Source organism: Chelonia mydas, chromosome 2, assembly GCF_015237465.2.
Source record: "Chelonia mydas isolate rCheMyd1 chromosome 2, rCheMyd1.pri.v2, whole genome shotgun sequence".
Lineage (NCBI taxonomy): Eukaryota > Metazoa > Chordata > Testudines > Cheloniidae > Chelonia > Chelonia mydas.
Window position 1 is genome coordinate 66,583,005 of NC_057850.1, and position 21,240 is coordinate 66,604,244.

Consider the following 21,240-nt stretch of genomic DNA (forward strand, 5'->3'; position numbering starts at 1 on the left):
GTGTTGTGTAGTTGTCCGTTTCCTAGCAGGCCACGTGAAGCCTAACTCAAGGCTCAACTCTAATATGCTAGAAACCACAGGCTAAACAGATCACCAAATAAATCACTTGGAACTGTCTTGGGACCAGTATGGTCACTCTTCAGAAGGCCAGGTGTTTTCTTCATTGTTCTGTCCCTTTGGAGTGTCTGCTACCTGTTTATTTCTCCCTCATTGCGCACAATTGGGCAGAAACAGACACCTTTTAGATGCAGAAATGAAGCAGCTAAGGAACAGAATGTATTACTAAGCTGAGTGGGAGGAAAGGAAAATTAGGAAAATTGCCAACTCCCTTTCTCACATGGGCTAGCCCTACTCTGACATCTAAGGCCTTGTCTTCATTGGGGAAAAAAGGTATATTCTAAAGGTGAGTTAACTAACTCAGAGTAAAATCCTAGGGAAGACAAGTAAGTTTTCAGTTTTCACATGAGTTAGCAGGTCGACATGGAGATGCTATGAAGACTCACCTCTAGTTTCCTTTTAGAGCAAGCAGAACACTTCTTACTCTTGACCACTTGAAGGTCTAGGAGAGGTTCACTACTCATGATTAACTCAAAAGTGCACTTAAGGCCTAATCCAAAATCCACTGAAATTAGTGGAAAGACTTCCATTGACTTCGCTGGGCTTTGGATCAGGATTTTTAGTGGAAAAAATGAGTGATCATTGGAGATGACACTTGGTAAATAGCACTGTATATGATCTAGAAAATAAATCCACACATGGCAAATATAAAATCAGTTCAATGGAAGTGAATCAATTCTGGCTCCAACTGAAACTTTATTTTTATTTAGGGCTTTATCTATTGTACATACAAAATTGATTTGAATGACTAAAGAAGTACATTTAACATTGAGAGAAGAGTTATTGCATCTGATTTTGACACCAGAACACTGTTCTGTTTCCACACTTTAAAAATCAGGTTTTGAAGAAGACAAAACATCTAAAGACTTCTGAGTTGCATTTGTTTTCATGCAAAATGACCACTGACTTTTCAAACTCAATGGACATATTTTAAATACTAAATAAAACACCTTGTACTAAAAGATGCAGTATTTCTAATTTTGCTCGATAAGATTTTACTCTTGCCATTTTCATCAAGTGGATATTACATGAAAATGAAATTTCAAAGGATAACAGGATAAACATTTGTCTGCCCTTTTAGGGAATAAAAATTAATATATACTAAAAATCAATGGCTGTGTAAAATAAAGGCAAAATGGATTGATATTGGAGAAGTAATGTTGACATCACAGGACACTGGAAGCTGAGCAGGGAAAGGTTTTTAAGTCAAACTAATTAAAGCACTGGGGCAGGGTTGGGGAGCTGTTTGTTCTTTTTGCCTGCACCTATATAACAACATAATGGAAACACTCCAACAAGAGAACACCCCAAACTTCTAATGAAGAACTCACAGTACACGTCAGATATCCGCAAAAAGTTCTCCAGCAAAACCAGAACTGACATTTTATGACCTAAGGGTTTTTTGGTTTTTTTTTTAAAACCCAATAGATCCAAACACTTTTTGGTAAAATTAACTCTTCTAAACTGTCTACACCTCAAAGAAGCAAAAAGGGATAAAAACCCAATTATTTCAAAATGCTTTGCAGGAACTGATTTGTAATATATTTAAGCATTTTGAATGGTTAGGCAATTTGATTCTCTGTGCACAAAAGCAGGATATAAATGATTTGCACATTTAAGTTTGATAATAGAAACTGGAAAGAAACTGTAAATCGCTTTCTTTGTTTTAAATACATTACAAAGGAACAGCAAGGCCTTGATCTTCCTTCTTTCTCAACCCAAACTCATTCAGTCATGGGTACATAGGAATGCAAAACTGAGCCATAAGAAGACACTTTTGTGGTGGATAACATTTTAAAAATTAGTGTTAAAACCAAAGGTCTGGTTTTAGTAATCATTTTGGCAGACCAGGGGTAGGGGCAGTTGTTATTCCTACTTGTTTGGGTAAAATCTCCATAGAGCAATAGGATAATTGGATACTTACTATCTAATGTATTTTCTAACATTATATAGGTACCTGTCTTCCCTTGATTGGAAACAGACAAGTGACTGTAGTTAAGTTTCTTGCGATTTCTGCATAAAGAATATTGATCTTCACTGCTTAAATTCTAACCCTTCAAGTTTAAGTCAAAGACAAATAAATTACAAACTAGAAATTCACAGTAAGGAAAATCTTCTGCAACATAAATTACAACATTGCAGTAAAAGGCATTACCACAAGAATAATGGAAAAATATGAGCAAAAGAGCACTAGCCAACCAAATGCTGTTTCAAACATTCTTGCTAAATTTTAGTCTGCTCAGCATACTTATTTAGCACTCAGCTCACAAATTTTTCTGGAACAAGGTGACTTTTGGTCCAAAATAGAGCATCCACAAGTGGAGCTAATCCAGAAAGTTTCCCTGTGTAGACAAGCCTTTAGCAAAGGGGGGAAACCAACTATAGCTGGAAGTGATCTACTTTATATGGGGAAATCAACACCACACACACACAAAAAACTTTTTTGGCCTGTTTCTGCAGGTAGGAAAGGTACTGTTTATGTCCAGAGCACATCAGGTGAGACACAGCAATAATTATTGAAGAATTAATGATGATGCTTCTTAAAAGAAATCGCAAGTTATAGTAACATATGCAATTGTAAAGATCTTTTACTACCAAATGCGTAAATGTTTCAGCATATTTAAACACACTAGTCATCTTTCTGATGTTTATCAAATCGTTCCAATAGAGCTCTTAGTATATTTCCTGGTGTTTTTTGGTGCCTGTCTCTTAGAGATTGGATTGCAGTCTTTGTCTGTTAAGGGAAAGAAAGAAGAAGGAACAGAGAATTTTACTTCTTTATAAGAACACTGCAGCTCACAGAATCACTATCATACTTGCTAAAGATACATATTTTTAATAGGTTTCAGAGTAGCAGCCGTGTTAGTCTGTTATTAGTCTGTATTTTTAATAGTCTCTGGAAAATGCTGTTAGGAGGGAGAGGAGAGGAATCCCCCTCAAAATCCTTTAAAACCCATGATGAGAAAGTATTTCATATTTAGCTGTTAAAAGCCTCCAATGCTGATCCCAATCCTGCAATGGGGTATGCCCTCACGGAGCTCACTGTGGGATTGTGCCCTATATCCTGTTCACGCCCAGCGTTAGCTATGCATGTGAACTCTTTGTCAGGCCATACTAGCAAATAACCTAGGAGAGAATGGAGAAAGAAATTAAGTAAAGGGAGGCTTGGAAAGTCTGGAGGGAAGCAGACCATGCCTGTACTGAATTTACTGACTATCTGAAGGGAAGATAGAATAATGTATATTCAGATTATTTGTTGTATGGAAGTAAAAATTGTTAGAGCCATCTGTAAATAGTAGTAGTAAACATTTATACTATGTTAGTACCAAAGGCCCCAATCATTACTGAGACCTGTACAAACAGAAAAAGAGAGAACCTTTGCGCTGATTTATTATCTAAAGAGACAAACACATGAAAAGTAGGGGATGGGGATATGCACAAAGCCAAATGAATAACAGGAAGAATTGGTTCATCTTTGCTTACAGTTATGTGCATTTTTAAAATTGGTTTTATAGGAAGGATGTAGGAAAAGGATAGGTGAAGAGTAATAATCATAGCTTGTCATCTAACTAGCTATGATTAGCATGCTGGCTTTTGTAAGCATTGTGGCAGTGGAGAGTTTTAAGGAGGAATTTGAAGAAGGATGAGGTTGTGGCTGATCAAATTTTGTCAGGGAGTTATTCCCCCATGCAGAAGAGGCAACCTGGGAGGAAAAACTGAAATATTTAAGGGAGCAACTGAGTGGCAGACAGTAACGGTTGGGAATGCTGGAATTCAGTAGGTCCATATATTAAGAACTGAAAAATGTTTATCGTTTTCAGAGGTGTGATAGTCTATTTTTGAAGGCAAAAATAGACTATGGATTCTGGTCCTTTGCTACACATTTTGAAGGGCTCTGCTATGTATTCATGAGGTTTAGAGGTAGGATTTAAATAGTAGAAGTGTCAGATAGGCCAGTGGTTCTCAAAGCCAGTCTGCCGCTTGTGCAGGGAAAGCCCCTGGCAGGCCGGGCTGGTTTGTTTACCTGCTGCGTCCGCAGGTTCGGCCAATCGCGGCTCCCAGTAGCCGCGGTTCGCTGCTCCAGGCCAATGGGGGCTGCGAGAAGGGCAGCCAGCACATCCCTTGGCCCGCGCTGCTTCCCGCAGCCCCCATTGGCCTGAGCGGCGAACCATGGCCACTGGGAGCCGCAATTGGCCGAACCTGCGGACGCGGCAAGTAAACAAACCGGTCTGGCCCGCCAGGGGCTTTCCCTGAACAAGCGGCGGACCGGCTTTGAGAATCACTGAGATAGGCTGAGTTGTTATGAAACCTTTGCCTATTTCTGCCCTGTGTAGTTCCAATCCCAGACTGATGCCTCTGTCCTTTTATAAGGCTCAGGTGCTTAATAGAGCATCAGCTGGCTTCCTTATCTCTACCCTTCAGTCTGGGAAGATGCTAATTCATTATTGCACAGGTGGGGCTGGCCTCATCTCCCTTTAAAGAGGCCAGTTGCCTGCTGGCAGTATTCAAGTTGCCTGAAACTGACTGCCTTTGCATCATGTTTTCCACTCCACTGAATAGTATAAAATAGGTTTCCCAAACCCTTTCACTCTGAGTCATAATTATGTGAATCACCTCCCTTCTCTTTTGAAACCAGATAACTTGTCATAGGGATGTTAATAGCTTCCATGGAAAAGAAATTGGGAAAGCTTTTAATGAAATGTTTACTTCTTTCAACGTAATTTAGCAGCTGGTAACAAGTCCAACCAGCATTGGTGATAGCTCTGCATAAATAACCAGCAAGTACTTTGTGTATCACTGTTTGGAAACCTCTGGTGTAAATTATGAGGGAGAGTGGCAGGGAGGAGGGTTATGAGATTAAAACTAGAGCTGGTTGAAACTCAATTTCCATTCCACAGGAAATTATGACATTTCAAAATTGCCTTTTGTCCCAATTGGAATGAAGAAAATAGAAATTTCAAACTTTCCTGCCAAACAAAAATTTCCATAAACCCTTTTTCAGAAATATCAGCACAACCATATGAAAATGTTTTATAGCTATAGCAAAATAATCAAGTCAAAATGAATTGCTTTGAAAATATTGTCAAAAAAATTTATGAAATCGATACATTCCCACAAAAGTTTTTGATTTAGTTGAATCAGCATTTCCTATCACAAAACTGTTCCATCATAATTTTTTTTTACCTGCTCTAATTAAAACAATGTACAAATCTATGAAGAATTATGACAATTTAAGACAATGAGGTCAGGAGCCAATGGCAGCCACAGATTACCAATTACAGTCACTGGAGTCTGTTAGTGGGCAACAGTTCACTATGTAACAGATGACATGACTATAAAAAAGATTTACTTTACAAAAAACTAACAGACATTTTATTTTTGCCTTTTACCCTTGAAAAGCAACAATTTAAATACAGAATACTGGAGATTTGACTATTCAGAAAATCAAATTACTTTTCAGCTAGTACCTTTTCAGCTAGTTCCGCAGCAGTTACATTTGGATCATATGGTATGGGATCTCCAATATATGTGCGAAATTTGACTGGGAACCCTCCGTATAGGGGAACTACTGGCAGTCGAGAATATTCATAAAGCCACCTAAATGACCCTGTGAGTTTAAAAACAAATTGTAAATGGTAAGCAATAGGTTAAAAGCTAGCTGAGTCCCTGAATCCAAATAATGCCTGGATTGCTTAGTTTGCAAGTGACAATTTTACCAAAGCCATGACAAAATAAGCAAGACAATTTGCAGAGCATAGAATCTTGGGTGGTGGTGCTGAAACAAACCCTCTACTTACCCTTGCTTTATCTCATGCATATTTGGTATGCACCCATATTAATACAATAATAATACAAAAAAAAAGTTACCAGAGTTAAAACAGAACAGAAGTCTCCATAGTTTTACAAGTATATTTCTGACATATAGTAGATATTGCACATATTTAAAAAATTCTAAACTTTAAGGGATACATATGTATTATATCTTACATATTTTTCCAAGTGTCCTATATCCTTCCCGAAGATTCTGTGTGAACATAGGGATGATGGGCTAATAAACGAGAAAAAAGTGGTGAGCATTTGGACAACATTTCACTCTAATTTTTTTAAAAATTAGTTCATTTTTTTTTAATTTTTAAAAATTTAGTTCATTTCTGAACTAGAGAGGCATTCCATCTATATCACATGGTCATAGCAAATGTTATCATCTCACTAAATTGAAATGAAACTGGTAAATTTGTATTAGTAAATGAAAGTAGTATTGTGTTTGCTTAGAAAAACTACAGCTAGTTATGTACCATGGGCCTGATCTAACTTAAATGGGGAAATTCTGAATCAGAATCTTTCCATTGCTTTAAAGGGGTGTTGGATAGGGTCCCCAAGTACACAAACACTAAAACAACATTGGTTATCAGCATAACATTTAGAAGCAGAAAGAACAGATTCCATAAATAGCACAGAACGATTCCAAAGAGACTGCTTCAGAGATATAATACTGGTGGATTTTTTTTTTTTGGTGGTTTTGCCTAAAATGTCAAGACTATATAACAAATGAGACTATTGCTTTACAGGTAAGTAATATATGACTTGATTGGAGATCATTAATTGAAACACTGAAATGTTCTATTCAGATTGCTCTTGTGTACACAAAAGCAGTCTCAGAGTTTGACAAGCCTGCTGTTGTGCTTGCCGCAGAGTTGTGGTTGTGTATTTATCAAGCTATGTTGCTATCTCTGTTCAGGTTTGATATGAAAATAAAAATGTTAACTGAGTTTGAATTTCATTTATGTCACTGACATTACCCAGGGTATAATCTGGACCATGAACAGCTGTGTCCCCTCAGTTCTCCACCCTGGGGTGCCTTTTACACTACTTTGCTCTGCGAGTTACCACTTCTGGTCTGCTCACACACAGCCTACAGCATGTAAGTTACTCCCAGTTATAGTGTATGAGTACTATAGCCAGCCGCTCACGAATTACACTGCAGAGAAACACCAGCAAGTTCCCAGTCCTAGACTTTCCCAGAAATTACGTCTTGAACTGCCCACCTCGCTCTTTAACAATACATGCTCATATAAAGTATGTCATTTTATTAATAGAAAATGATATGCACAAATCCCGTTATCCCAAATGGAGTTTCCCAAACATTTCAGTCCAAACACACTGGTTTAGATCAGGGGTTCTCAAACTGATGGTCAGAACCCCTCAGGGGGTTGCGAGGTTATTACATGGGGAGTTGCAAGCTGTCAGCCTCCACCCCAAACCCCACTTTTCCTCCAGCATTTATAATGGTGCTAAATATATAAAAAAGTGTTTTTGATTCATAAGGGGGGGTCGCACTCAGAGGCTTGCTATGTGAAAGGGGTCATTAGTACAAAGTTTGAGAACCACTGGTTTAGATAAAACAAATTTATTAACTACAAAAAGATAGATTTTAAGTAATTACAAGTAATGAGGCATAAAAGTCAGAACTGGTTACAAAAAAAAAAAAGTAAAATGTGACTAATGCCTAACTTAACAAGCTAAGTGAATTCAAAGCCCAGGTCTCTCTCACCACATATTTCAGCAGTTTTACCAGCTGAATTTCTTTCAGTCCGGAACCTTCTCCCAGTCCAAAGCTATTTCTTTTTTTCTTCAGGTGTTGTGGATGGTTAGAGAGAAAGGGAGAGATAATTTTGGGCACCTGCTCTCCCTTCTTATAATTTTTCCCCCTCTTTGAGGATCATCTCCAGCTGAGGTTCAGGAGACAAAGTCTGGGTGGATAGGAACCCCCAGCTGTTTCTTTGTGAAGATATACATTTTTTCACACACCCTCTTTCCTGCCAAAGTATGACCACTTAACCAGCTGATGGTCCATTTGATTTTGTTGACACCCAGCTGAGGCATCGGCTAGCCTTTTGTCTCCGAGGAACTGGTTTGTGGCTGCTCCCCAGACATGGAACATGTCAGTGACACCACAGAGAGGAATCTTATAACTTGACATGCAATGTTGCCACACATATTTTACCAGGACAATAATGATCAGCAAACTGTGAGTTTTCAAATGATGCCTCACAGAGCATATTTGGTACAAAATTTATCATATTTTTGTAAAAGGGGTGAACATGAAGGTATAGACTGTGTGACTGCGTGCTGGCTGTAGTCCCCTGTTCACTGAAGGTGCTGCAGCACAGAGAAGGCTGCAGGTTTGACTGGAGTCAATCAATATGTTCATAGGGGGGATTACTGACCTTTGGTGGTAACTACTGGGCTAATGAGACAATTGACTCAGTAACTGGGTGGATATATATTTGGGAGGAACAGGCAGTCATGAAAAGCTCAGAGGGTGAAGAAAGCTTTTTGACAGGCTCCTCCTGCTCAATACCTGTGCTATGTCCAATACTGTTTAGAAAACAAGGATTAAAGGTTCATGTGGTGGAAAAGAAACAGACTGTCTGTGTGTTTTTGAGTGAGAGGCCATGAAAACAGGCTAGTCAGCGCTGCTCATGGGATAGCCGAAGAAGCGCCCTCTGACACTGTGGGCAAGAGAAATCCATTATTTTATAATACATACTTAAAAACAACTATTTTGTTAGTCTGTGGATCCCATGTTCAAGAAGAAAATATGTCTGTATGTACATGCAGGAGGTGGTACTTACCACTTTTGCATCTATAGCCACCTGAGCAAAGCCTTTGCGATTACCCCACAAGAGGTTGTAGTTTTCATCACTAAAGAATGCTTCTCGAACTCCGCCTGGCGACACACCCAATAAGTGGCCATTCTTCAGAATTTGAACACATTCTTCTCTTCCACCATGCATCACACCAAAAATATCTAAAAGCAGTTTAATACCTGTAAGAAATGTGTCCAGTTTACATTATAAAGGAACTCTAGACCACCTTACATTAAGAACTGCTTACCTTACCAAAAAAAAAAAAAGTGGCTAAACATCATGTGAAGTAGATAAGCCTGCATGTGAAAACTGAACCCCAAGCCATGATTTGTAAGAGTAACATACCTTTTTTTCTGATAGCATTAGTCTAATCTTTCCCCCAGATTTATGTCTTACGGAATTTTGTTAAAGTTGAATTGCTGATAGTCAATGAGAACCAAAATATAAAGAGAGAAGTTAAATACCTGTCTGTGGAAAAGAACAATTGCTTAGTCATAAAAAGGGATTTTCTTTTGTGTGCATGACTGACTGACAAAGTAAGTGAGGATGCCACGTGTTAACTAGACTGCACATGCGCTATCCCCTCAGAGCTATTTAGTATTCTCCATCCTGGAGCTGAGCAGAACTCTTCCTGGAGCTGCTCACTCCAGCTACTGGCAATTGTTGTGTTGCTAGGGATTGAAATTGAAGGCAAGGATATCGTCTTGCCTGTACTCTCAATCTCCCCACTGCTGGTGCTCAGGCAGCATGGAAGATAAGGAAGTTGCTGGACTAGACGCAGAGGAGTGAGGAGTTTGGGTGGGAGACAGACAGAAGCTGGGATGGAAAGGGAGCCGAGCGGGAAACAGGCTGGAAGGTGGAGAAGGCTGGGGAAAGGCTCGGCTGGAGGGGACAGAAATAGGAGGTTTCAGGCTAGATGTAGAAAGATCTGTTACCACTATAACAAACTCCTCACCAAAGCCTGGACTGAAATGTAAAATTCCTGAGTCTCAGTATGTCTCTGCTGTCAGCAAATATCTCTAAAACCACCTGGCAAAATGTATGTCTCATTTCCCTCTAGTGGCTTGTCCACTTAAAGGATGACAACCTACTACTGCTATCAGTTACTCTATTAGCTCAAGTGGCAGAAGTCTATACTGTAGATCTGAAGGATCCAACCATGCTGATGACCTGTGTGCAGAATTTGATGACTCCTAATGAAATTTCTATTTATTTTGAATTGTGCATTTGTAAAACCTCAGGGAATTACATACAAAAAAATGCTAAGTTTGCAAAGTCAAGCACTAATAAAGAAATGCCACACTTAAGGATGCCTCTGAAACCTTAATTTGCTCCCCACCATAAGTATACTTATGATACAGTCTCTAATTATGTGACCACAAACTATTTTTTTCCCAAAGGACTCCTGCCTCAGCATGTACAGCACAGACTCATTGGCTAGGTAATTATTCAGTATTTTGTTTTAGCTGTGTCATCATTCAGTTAATGGCCACATGACTTACTCATCATGCATTCTTCAGACCCTGCTCTGAATACTACATTATAAAAAAAGCCCTGGGAAAATTCATGGCATTGCTATTGGGGTTGGTCTCCCATAGTGCCCCCTTAGGGTGTGACAGTGTGTTGAATACACCCAGCCTTTGGTCAGCAATGCCTGGCTGGTCAACAGCATGGATCTGGGTGTGGGAGACTCAGCCCTCTGACTGAGTCCTGTGGAAGTCTGCTCTTTCCTGGGCTATCAATCAAACACAAAAGATTCTTTTCCTTCAGGAAGCCTCTGGCAGGTCATAGGCCTGCGCAGCCCCCACAGGTGAGTCATTGGTAATAGTGCCAAAGTAATCATTCTGCATCAGGCCCACCTTCCCCTCAGAGGGCTCCAGCAGGAAGTAATTGTTTGAGCAATCCCTGCTCTTAATTAAACTTTTCTCTGGTAGATAGTCTTCTCCCAGATATGCCACTACTTTAGCTATGGTTCTCCCCTTTAGGCCATCCCACTCATTGAAGATTGAGGTGGGGCTGAACAGTCTGGCCCAGAGCTGTTCATTAACCCTCACTTGGCCAGTGCCAGGTTTGTATACCCATCATAGGCATTCATCACTTCAGTATCTGAGTGCTGCACAGAATTTGAAGAATATATCTTCATAATAATCCTGTGAGATGAGGCACTATTATTATCCTCATTTTACAGATGAGGAACAGAGGTACAGAGAAATTAAGCTCTGAAGTGTCCACTAATTTGAAGTGCCCAATTTGGAAAAGATATGGCCTGATTTTTCAGAGTATTTAGCATTCTATATCACTTTATATGTTCAGAGCACAGTTCCCAATGACTTTAGATGAGCTGTGAATGCTCAGCACTTTTGCAAATCAGTCCTAGGATCTCAAACTGGGTGCCCTGAAAATGCAAAACACACAATTAGTGACCCCCTGTGAAAAGTTTGGTTTAAATGACTTGCCCAGAATCACATAGGAAGTCTGTGGCAGAGGCAGGGATAGAATCTAATTCTCCAGAGTGGTATTCAGCTGCCTTAACTAGGAGACCTCCCCTTCTCTTTCTGCAGCCCCCTGCCTCCTTCACAACACAACTTCCAACATCTGCAACAAATAGGGACAGGGTCTTACAACCAACAGCCTACACAACTCTAATGCATTTTCAGAGCATAATCTATTTTGTGCACTGAATAAGGCAGAGGTCTTGTGGGAAAATAGTATATGATCATATAATTAGAGACTGTATCATAATGTGTATACACAAGGAGGACAAAGTAACGTTGCATGAGCAACCTTAATCCTGACATTTCCTGACTTTTAACTGCTTGATTTTTCAACCTTAATGTTCTTTTAACATAGCTTTTTTACTGTAATATCAACAGGTCTCGAGATTGATAGTACCCTGTTATTTTAAGGCTGATAGCTAAAAAAGGTATGCCACCTTCCCAAATTATTAGATAAAGCAGATATGGAATGATTGTATTTGGCAGTAATTAACCTGATAATTGGTAAATTGATACTAACTTGATTAATCTTAATTTGATTTGTTTATATTTTATGTTATTGTTTGATTTTTGTTTATATACAATTGGAAAGTTGTGTGAACTGGATGTTTCTTATCCAGACATCAGTGCCTGGGATGACCAGACACTCAGGGTAGTAATGAAGACAAATCTAATAAGCCACCTGTTGGTAGTCCACACAATCTGCCCCTTTAGTCCTCACAGTCAACCAATTTTGTATAGTTGGCTACACTTTAAATATCGATCAAACAAGACATTTTGTTATAGTCAGTAGCAACAAGTCTAGCATAACAAAATCCTCCTATATAATTGGCACTGACACTCTGACATGTTCAGCCACCATTGTATGGAAAGGCATTTGCACGTCAAACTATAGCAAAGTTCTGGCTACAACCTGGGCATGAAGCCATCAGTCCTTAGGGAAATTCAACTAATATGGAATGCTCCAGCACATCTCTTCAGCAACATGGGCTACAGTGATCACGTCAAACCTATCCTCCACTCTACACTGGCTTTCCGTAGAATATCAAGTCACATTCAAGGACTCAGTTCTTATCTTCAAGGTGCTCAGTGGCACAGCTGAAGACTGTGGTCAGCAATGTCACTTCTCAGCACAATGAAACATTCCACCTTAAAGGTAAAACTCATCTGTGCAAACCAGGCTTTCTTGAGGGCTGGTCTGAGACTGTAGAATGAACTCTCATAGGAACTAAGGACCATTACAGACCTCCCCATCTTCAGAACCAAGTGTAAGGTGCATTTCTTCCACCTTGCTTTCTCTAATATAAACAACATAGCACTGTGTAGATTAAAAAAAAAAAGAGAGAAACAACAAAAACCCCTACTGCAACAGAACACTACACTGTACACAAAATTGTTCCCCTGAGAAGAGTGTGAGAGAATAAACGTGACAAACTGCAAGCGATGTTAGTCACACCACTTAATGCACTACTGGAAGGCACTTAGACACTATGGTGGTGGGGTCACTATAAGAACCTATATTGTATAGAACAGCAGAGATGGCCAATGCCTGCTGATGGCGGCGGGGGGCACAACCATGGAACAGCTGGAGTCACGCTCCTTGAGGCTGCATCCCCACCCGGAAAGCAGTGCCCCCCTCCCGGAAAGCAGCAGCCCCTCCTGCAGCTCCCAGGCTATTCTTTCACCTCTGCTTCTCCCTGCCTGGTGCAGCTCGCAGCTCACTGGCTCAGCTGCCCCGCAGGGAGGGGGCCTGGCTGCACCATGTGACTGAGTAATCTTGGGGGGGGGCATGAGACCCCCACTTCTCCTCCTCACATGTTGTTTCTGTTGAACAGTATACTATAGTATGATGGACAAGGTTACTGTCAAGAGAGGCCTTTGTCCTACAATGAATAAAACAGCTAAGATGGCTAGAATACTACAGAGGAATTTGGTAGTGAGCAGCACTGATCAGTGCAAGCTGATGTCTTTTAGAACATCAGCTGAAAGATACAATTCAACAAAACTTGAAATATACCTATTCCAGAAAAAGTGCTGACATATATAAAAAATTGCCAGGTAAATTCATCCCCACTCTATTACTGGTGGTTTCCAAAGACTTAGATGAGCGGTGAATCAAATGCACAACTACAAAATAGGGAATAACTGGCTAGGTGGTAGTACTGCTGAAAAGGATCTGGGGTTTATAGTGCATCACAAATTGAATATGAGCGAACAATGTGATGCAGTTGTGAAAAAGGTTAACATCATTCTGGGGTGTATTAACAGGAGTTTCTTATGTAAGACATGGGAGGTAACTGGCCCACACTACTTGGCACTGGTGAAGCCTCAGCTGGATAACTGTCCAAATCTGGATGCCACACTTTAGGAAAGATATGGATAAATTAGAATAAGTCCAGAGGAGAGCAACAAAAATGATAAAAGTCTCAGCAAACCTGACCTACGAGGAAGGCTAAAAAGACTGGGCATGTTTAGTCTTGAGAAAAGAAGACTGAGGAAGAGACCTGGTAATAGTCTTCAAATATGTTAAGGACTGTTGCAAATAGGACAGTGATCAACTGCTCTCCATATCCACTCAAGGTAAGACAAGATGTAATGAATTATCTGCAGTAAAGGAGATTTAAGTTAGATATTAGGAAAAACTTCCTAATGATAGGGGTCATTAAGTTTTGGAATAGGCTTCCAAGGGAGATTGTGGAATCCCCATTACTGGAGGTTTTTAAGAACAGGTTGGGCAAACACCTGTCAGGGATGGTCTAGGCTAACTTGGTCCTGCCTTAGCACAGGGTGCTGGAATTGATGATCTCTCAAAGTCCCTTCCAGCCCTACAGTTCTATGAGTCTATGAAGACCTGGCCTCAGTTATTCATGCGTTCATCACCTCCTGGCTGGCTAACAGAAATGCAATATACCTGGGCATGAAAACGTCAGTATTTAGGAAACTCCAACTAGTACAGAATGCCACAGTGCATCTCTTCAGCAACACAGGCTACTGGGAAGATATCAAATCTGTCCTCCACTCTCTAGACTGACTTCCAATAGCATATTGAATAGAATATTGAATCAAGTTCAAGGTCTCAGTCCTGATCTTCAAAGAACTCCATGACCTGGGCCCAGGATATGTGAAAGACCATCTAAAGTTCTCGAAGTAAGACCATGGCTGATGACTGCACTCCTCTGGCACAATGGAATTCTCAACAATAGGAGTAAAACTTGTCCGTGCAGGAGACAAAACTTTCTCTGGGGGGAGTCTGAGACTTTGGAATGAACTCCCCCAGGAACTAAGGACTATCATAAACATCATCAATTCAGGTGCAAGGTGCATTTCTTTGACTTTGCCTTCTCTAATATAAACACATAGTAACACGTATATGTGTGTGTGTGTGTGTGTCTGTGTGTATATATATGTTATGTATGTGTATATATATATATATATACACATACACATATATAAAAAGTCACACCCTACCAAAATAAGACACTCCGCTGCACGCATTTCTCCCTCTAGGGAGATGATGAGAGAACAAACAACATGTGACAGATATGAAGTGACATGGCTTAATGCACTGCTGGAAGGCACTCAGATACTAGTGATGAGTGCAGTATAAAAACATCTATTGAATAGAATAGAAAGTGAACAGTTAATATGTACACTTGGAGGACAGATGTCTGAAGGGGAAGAATGTTGATACATAGCACACATTCCTACATAAGTAAAATATAACATTTTATCATGCTGATACAGAAAGTTTATTTATTAGAATAGTTTCTATATAGGACCCTACCAAATTCACGGTCCACTTTGGTCAATTTTATGGCCACAAGATTTAAAAAACCATAAATTTAATGATTTCTGATATTTAAATTTGAAATTTAAAAGGAGGTTGTCGGGGGGGGGGGGTTCACAAGGTTAATATGAAATAAGGTGTGGTATTGCCACCCTTACTTCTGTACTGCTGCCGGCAAGGCACTGCCTTTGGCGCTGGGCGCCCAGCCAGAAGCTGCCACTCTCTGGCCACTCAGCTCTGAAGGCAGCGCAGAAGTAAGAGTGGCAATACCATATCCTGCCACCCTTATTTCTGCGCTGCTGCCTTCAGAGCTGGGCGGCCCCCTGTACATTAACCCTATGACCCTCCCCAAGACCCGCTTTTGGGTTGGGACCCCCAGTTTGAGAAACGCTGTCTCCTCTAAAATCTATATAGTATAGAGTAAAAGTATACAAAAGACCAGATTTCACAGGAGATACCAGATTTCATGGGCCATGAATTGGTAGGGCCCTATTTATATATAGTTTACAACTTTGAAAGTTAATAATAAAACTAGTTTAATAATAGATTCTTTTCACTTACAACAGCCTTAATTTTACCAAAAATATTAAGTGGGATACTTAAGAGAAGAAAGGACACTGCCTCTTCTTTATGTTAATGCCACATGCAAAGTTTTTGGAAATCTGTGAACCAATAGCTATTACAAACTTCAGGAGACCTCAGACTTCCTCAAACATTTGTAATTACACTATTTTTTGTAGTACACACTGGAAAGCAATCTGAATGCCTACACTGATGTACGTATCTCTAGTATTAATGTATGAATTTCTCCAAGTATCTTTGAATTTAAAATATTTTTAACTCTCCTCCCTTCCCTTCACCTGCCCAGTACAATGAAAGTGCTTTACCTGGTATTTTAAAGGTGAAATGATCAGCTACTGAGTGGCAGAGTCTGCCCTTCTGGTTACATAATCTAGCCATAAAGTACAAATAGTCTATAGGAGTGGCACCATGGTAATAAATAATCAGCCCTGGTCCTTCTGGGATTTTTTCCACACCATGAAGCTCATAACCTGTCAAGTACACAAAGTGCAATTAGTGTTCCACCTGTCATGCTGTGATTTAACATAAGTTCCTTACTAGATACCAGCAGGAAGTTTTAGAGGAAACTGTGCCAAAGATTAACTTCTCATTTGTTATGTCACTGATATCAAAGTAATGTTGATTATAAGGTGATGTTGTTACTGAAGGAACTGTGTAAGAGGGAAATAAACCTGCACAGCAAACTGTCTTGGCTTCACAATAGCTATTGTGAAGCCATCTGCTCAGTGCGCTCCAGCCTTTATGATTTAGTGAAGTGGGGAAGGATAGGAAACATGAATATGACCCTGAGATCATTGGGATAGAAGAGATCCTGCCTGAGAGACCTGGGTTTCTGGGAATCATGAACAAGATCGGGGGTGGGGGTGGGGTGAAAGGTTAACCATTCATTGCGAGAGGCAAAGAGATCTAGGTGGATATTGCCTTGCTTTTTACAGAAACTGGGGGTTTGGTGTGGTGAACCAGGTCGAAGAGCACCTTTCTTTGGGGCCCAAAGTGTTTGTACCACCCACTACATACCTCCCCACTTGGATGGCTGGTGTTCTACTCCCCATAAGCAATCTCACCAAGATGTCCATACCTGCACCTGGAAGGCATACAGCTGCAAAGCTAGATACCACTGGATCACCCAAGAATCGGTGTCCTTTGAAATATTAAGCTAATGCAATGGGGCACGATCTGTAAAAGTTGTCATTAAAAGACAGTACTGGAGGGATACCATATTAGCCCTAGGACTGTTAAATGCTCCTTCTCAATTCTGTAAAATTTAGTTTCTCAGGGAAAGTGATTTCAATTCAAATATAGCAGTGAGTGTTCACGATACTGAAAGGCTTAAGCATCAGTTTGGAACACAGATGTCTGAGTGAATGACAGGGCACTGACACAGGATTTTTTTTTATCATAAAAAAGACCTTGTCACACTGAACCAGCCAGTGAATAGTTAAAGGAGCAGCCAGCATGGCAAAGTTGGGTAGGAAGTAGCCAGCTAGTATTTGTTTGGAGAACCAGGGTTTTCTTTAGTGCCTTCACTTTATCTAAGAGGGTTTGGATTTATGTTTAAAGAAAACATCTTGCTTACCATGCCATAACTTTCCATACAAGTCCCAGAGGCATACCACCATTTGCCTCCCATTGTCCCATAACTTACTGGAATAATCCCCCTTTAGGTGATTCTTTCTCTTGTAAACATGAAGAAGAAGACTGGAAAGGTAGAGAACACCAAACAGAATGATATGAAATGCAAGCAGCATTATAAATGGAATTAACTGCGACAAGAAGTAGAACACCTAATCCAGATAGTCTTAAGGTACTCCAGACCAGTCAATTCTTCCAATGTGTAAGTCAGATAGGTCATATAGTTTACAAGTTTCTGCCCTGAAATACTGGATTTACTTCTGCTTAGCATCTCCTGGTAAAAAGAGAATGAAACAAACTAAGTCCAAAACTCTTCATAATCATAGCAGCTTTCTTAGCTTTTCCACTAGAAAAATATGACATTATCCTTTATTCTTACTACTAGCAAAGAAGTTCCAAACATTTTTATTTCATTTAAATGGTGTTCTTAACATTAACTGACTGTCCTATATAAACTAGGACTTTGAGATATGGCTAATACTATGGTTAATAAATACATGTTATTTTTTATTTATATTAGATAGCGTTCTATTGTACTGGGCACTGTAATTAGGCACATATTAAGACACTGTCTCTGTCCCAAGCAGCTTCCAGTCCAAAGCTCTGATCCCACAAAAATGTATGCTTGACTTCAATAGGAATACTCAGATGCTTAAAGTTAAGCATGTTCATAAGCATTGTCAGGATCAGAGTCTAAGACTACAAGTGATATACAAAATATGTTCCATGTTTATATATATTCTATACATAGGTGTTTGTTATTTAAAAATAATAGATAAATACATATTAACTGTATCTCTAATGCCCCCAACCTATCCTTAAATCTTTGGTAATTTCTTGTAGCTTTCACAAAAGAAGTGAGTGTTAGAGAGGGTTTTGAAAGAGAAGGTAATGAATAGACGTAAGGTGCAGTATGGGGATGGAGTCACACACATGGGAAGTGTGGGAGATAGTTGTGAGAAAAGCAAACAAAAGAATGGACAATGCTAGGATCAGTGGAACTGTGAAGGGGCAGTTGGTTGGCATGTGAGAAAGCCTGGTAGTGGGCTGGGTCAGAGGGTCTTGAGGCAGATTGGTGGGAGGATGTTAGTGGGCTGGGTGGGAAAGTGCCTGGGGCAGTTGTGGGGGAGGGGTGTTGTGGGAGTGGGACAGTTGGATGTAGTGGGGCAATTGGGTGGGGCTTGTGTAGTTTTGGGCTATCTGGCAGAAGACTGGGGCAGATGGGTGGGGTGGGGGTATTGGGACAGGCTGAGTTAATGGTGTCTGGGGTAATAGGGTGTTGGGGTAGTTAGGCAGTTGGGTGCGGGGTGCTGGCAGAGGCTGCTTTAGTTGAAAGCAAACTAGGCAGCTGCCTAGGGCAGCAGATTTCTGGGCACTCAAATTTGGCCTGGCCACCCCTCTATCATAGTGGAAGTATGGCCAGGCCAAATCTGCTGCCCAAAGCCTGTGAGGGAGGGGGGTGTTGGTGCAGATAGGCAGTTGGGTGGGTGTGGTTGGGGCAGGTGTGTTGGCTGTGTTTGGGCAGTTGGATGGGGCTGTGTGTGGTGGTGGGTTCTGGGACAGCTCGCTGGGGGTGTCTGGTTGTGGGTGGGATAGGTGGGGGTGTCAGGGTATTTGGGTGGTGGTGGTGGGTGGAAAATGTCTGTTGGTGTGTGAGGATGTTGGGGCAGTTTTGTGGGGGTGTTGGTGATGTGTGGGAATGTCGAGGCAGATGGATTAGGGGTGTCTGATGGTGGGTGGGTGGATGGGATGGATGGGGTTGTCTGTTGGAGCAGTTGGGTGAGGGTATCTGGTGGGACACTTGAGTGATGGATGAGGGTGTCAAGTGGTGGGCGGGTGCATTGGGGCAATTAGGTAGGGGAGGAGTAGTTAGGTAGGGGTGCCAGGACATTGGGTGGGACTGTCGGGTAGCTGAGTTGGGGAGCAGTTGGTGGGGTTTTGGGGCATTTGGATGGGGGATGCCAGGGCAGATGGATTTCAGGACACGTGGGTGAGGGTGTTGGGGTAGTGGGGTGAGGATGTCAGGGCAATTGGGTAGGAGTATTGGGGTTGTTGGGTGGAGGTGTTGGGGAAGTTGGAGGGTGTTGGGTGGGGGAGTGATGGGGTGGTTGGGATGTGCTAGGGCAGTTGCGGGGTCCCGGGGTAGTTGGGGAGTGCTGGGGCAGTTGGGTGGAGGAGCCGGGGCAGTTGGATGTCAGGACAATTGGGTAGGGGTGTCAGTGGCACTTGGGTGGGTGGTGTTGGGGTAGTTGGGAGTCAGGAGTCAGGACAGTTGGGTGGGAGTTTGTCGGGGGCAGTTGGGAGTCAGTACAGGTGGGTGGGGGCGTCGGGGGCAGTTGGGTAGGGGCGTCGGGGGCAGTTGGGTGCGGGAGTCGGGTAGGGGCGTCGGGGGCAGTTGGGTGGGAGGCGTCGGGGGCAGTTGGGTAGGGGCGTCGGGGGCAGTTGGGTGGGGGCGTCGGGTAGGGGCGTTGGGGGCAGTTGGGTGGGAGGTGTCAGGGCAGTTGGGTAGGGGCGTCGGGGGCAGTTGGGTGGGGGCATCGGGTAGGGGCGTCGGGGGCAGTTGGGTGGGAGGTGTCAGGGCAGTTGGGTAGGGGCGTCGGGGGCAGTTGGGTGGGAGGTGTCAGGGCAGTTGGGTAGGGGCATCGGGGGCAGTTGGGTGGGAGGTGTCAGGGCAGTTGGGTAGGGGCGTCGGGGGCAGTTGGGTGGGAGGTGTCAGGGCAGTCGGGTAGGGGCGTCGGGGGCAGTTGGGTGGGGGCGTCGGGGGCAGTTGGGTGGGGGGCGTCGGGGGCAGTTGGGTGGGAGGTGTCAGGGCAGTTGGGTAGGGGCGTCGGGGGCAGTTGGGTAGGGGCGTCGGGGGCAGTTGGGTGGGAGGTGTCAGGGCAGTCGGGTAGGGGCGTCGGGGGCAGTTGGGTGGGGGCGTCGGGTAGGGGCGTCGGGGGCAGTTGAGTGGGGGCATCGGGGGCAGTTGAGTGGGGGCATCGGGGGCAGTTGGGTAGGGGCGTCGGGGGCAGTTGGGTGGGAGGTGTCAGGACAGTCGGGTAGGGGCGTCGGGGGCAGTTGGGTGGGGGCGTCGGGGGCAGTTGGGTAGGGGCGTCGGGGGCAGTTGGGTAGGGGCGTCGGGGGCAGTTGGGTGGGAGGTGTCAGGGCAGTCGGGTAGGGGCGTCGGGGGCAGTTGGGTGGGGGCGTCGGGGGCAGTTGGGTGGGGGCGTCGGGGGCAGTTGAGTGGGGGCATCGGGGGCAGTTGAGTGGGGGCATCGGGGGCAGTTGGGTAGGGGCGTCGGGGGCAGTTGGGTGGGAGGTGTCAGGGCAGTCGGGTAGGGGCGTCGGGGGCAGTTGGGTGGGGGCGTCGGGGGCAGTTGGGTAGGGGCGTCGGGGGCAGTTGGGTGGGAGGTGTCAGGGCAGTTGGGTAGGGGCGTCGGGGGCAGTTGGGTGGGAGGTGTCAGGGCAGTTGGGTAGGGGCGTCGGGGGCAGTTGGGTAGAGGCGTCGGAGGCAGTTGGGTGGGAGGTGTCAGGGCAGTTGGGTAGGGGCGTCGGGGGCAGTTGGGTAGGGGCGTCGGGGGCAGTTGGGTGGGAGGTGTCAGGGCAGTTGGGTAGGGGCGTCGGGGGCAGTTGGGTAGGGGCGTCGGGGGCTGTTGGGTGGGAGGTGTTGGGGGCAGGCGGGAGTCGGGGCAGTTGGGTGGGGGAGGCGAAGCGTCGGGCTGGGAGTCAGGTGCTGGTGCCGGCGAGGCCTGCGCTCTCCTCACCGTCGCTGGCCATGGGTGTGCAGACGCCCCTCCCCACTCGCTGAACCCGGCATCAGCATGAGGTGAAAGAAAGGGGGCACCTAGCCACCTGTAGCTGTGCACTGCCACAGCATCCCCTGGTGTGCGGGATGACGTACTGCAGAGGAAATCTCATAGGACTGCAAGACGAGTGTGACATCCCAGCTGGACTGCAGGAAGGTGTGACAAGGCTGCTGACTGTATGAATGTTATGT

The 21,240-nt window shown here is 43.4% G+C and overlaps 1 protein-coding gene across 2 annotated transcripts; it reads right to left on the reverse strand.

Annotated features, from left to right (window-relative positions):
* Nucleotides 1-795: 795 nt before the first annotated feature.
* On the reverse strand, nt 796-21,135 carry LOC102936509 (transmembrane protein 68-like). 2 transcript variants are annotated; one of them, XM_043539612.1, is made up of 7 exons: nt 21,008-21,109; nt 17,209-17,538; nt 15,938-16,102; nt 8,754-8,947; nt 6,106-6,166; nt 5,586-5,725; nt 796-2,851 (listed from the first exon to the last, which is right to left on the reverse strand). In XM_043539612.1, the coding sequence occupies exons 2-7, from the start codon at nt 17,378-17,380 to the stop codon at nt 2,747-2,749; spliced, it is 837 nt and encodes a 278-aa protein (XP_043395547.1). In that variant the 5' UTR covers nt 17,381-17,538; nt 21,008-21,109; the 3' UTR covers nt 796-2,746. The 2 variants fall into 2 exon arrangements, with proteins under 2 accessions (XP_043395547.1, XP_043395548.1); XM_043539613.1 differs by having other exon boundaries at nt 798-2,851; nt 8,754-8,929; nt 21,008-21,135.
* Nucleotides 21,136-21,240: the final 105 nt, after the last annotated feature.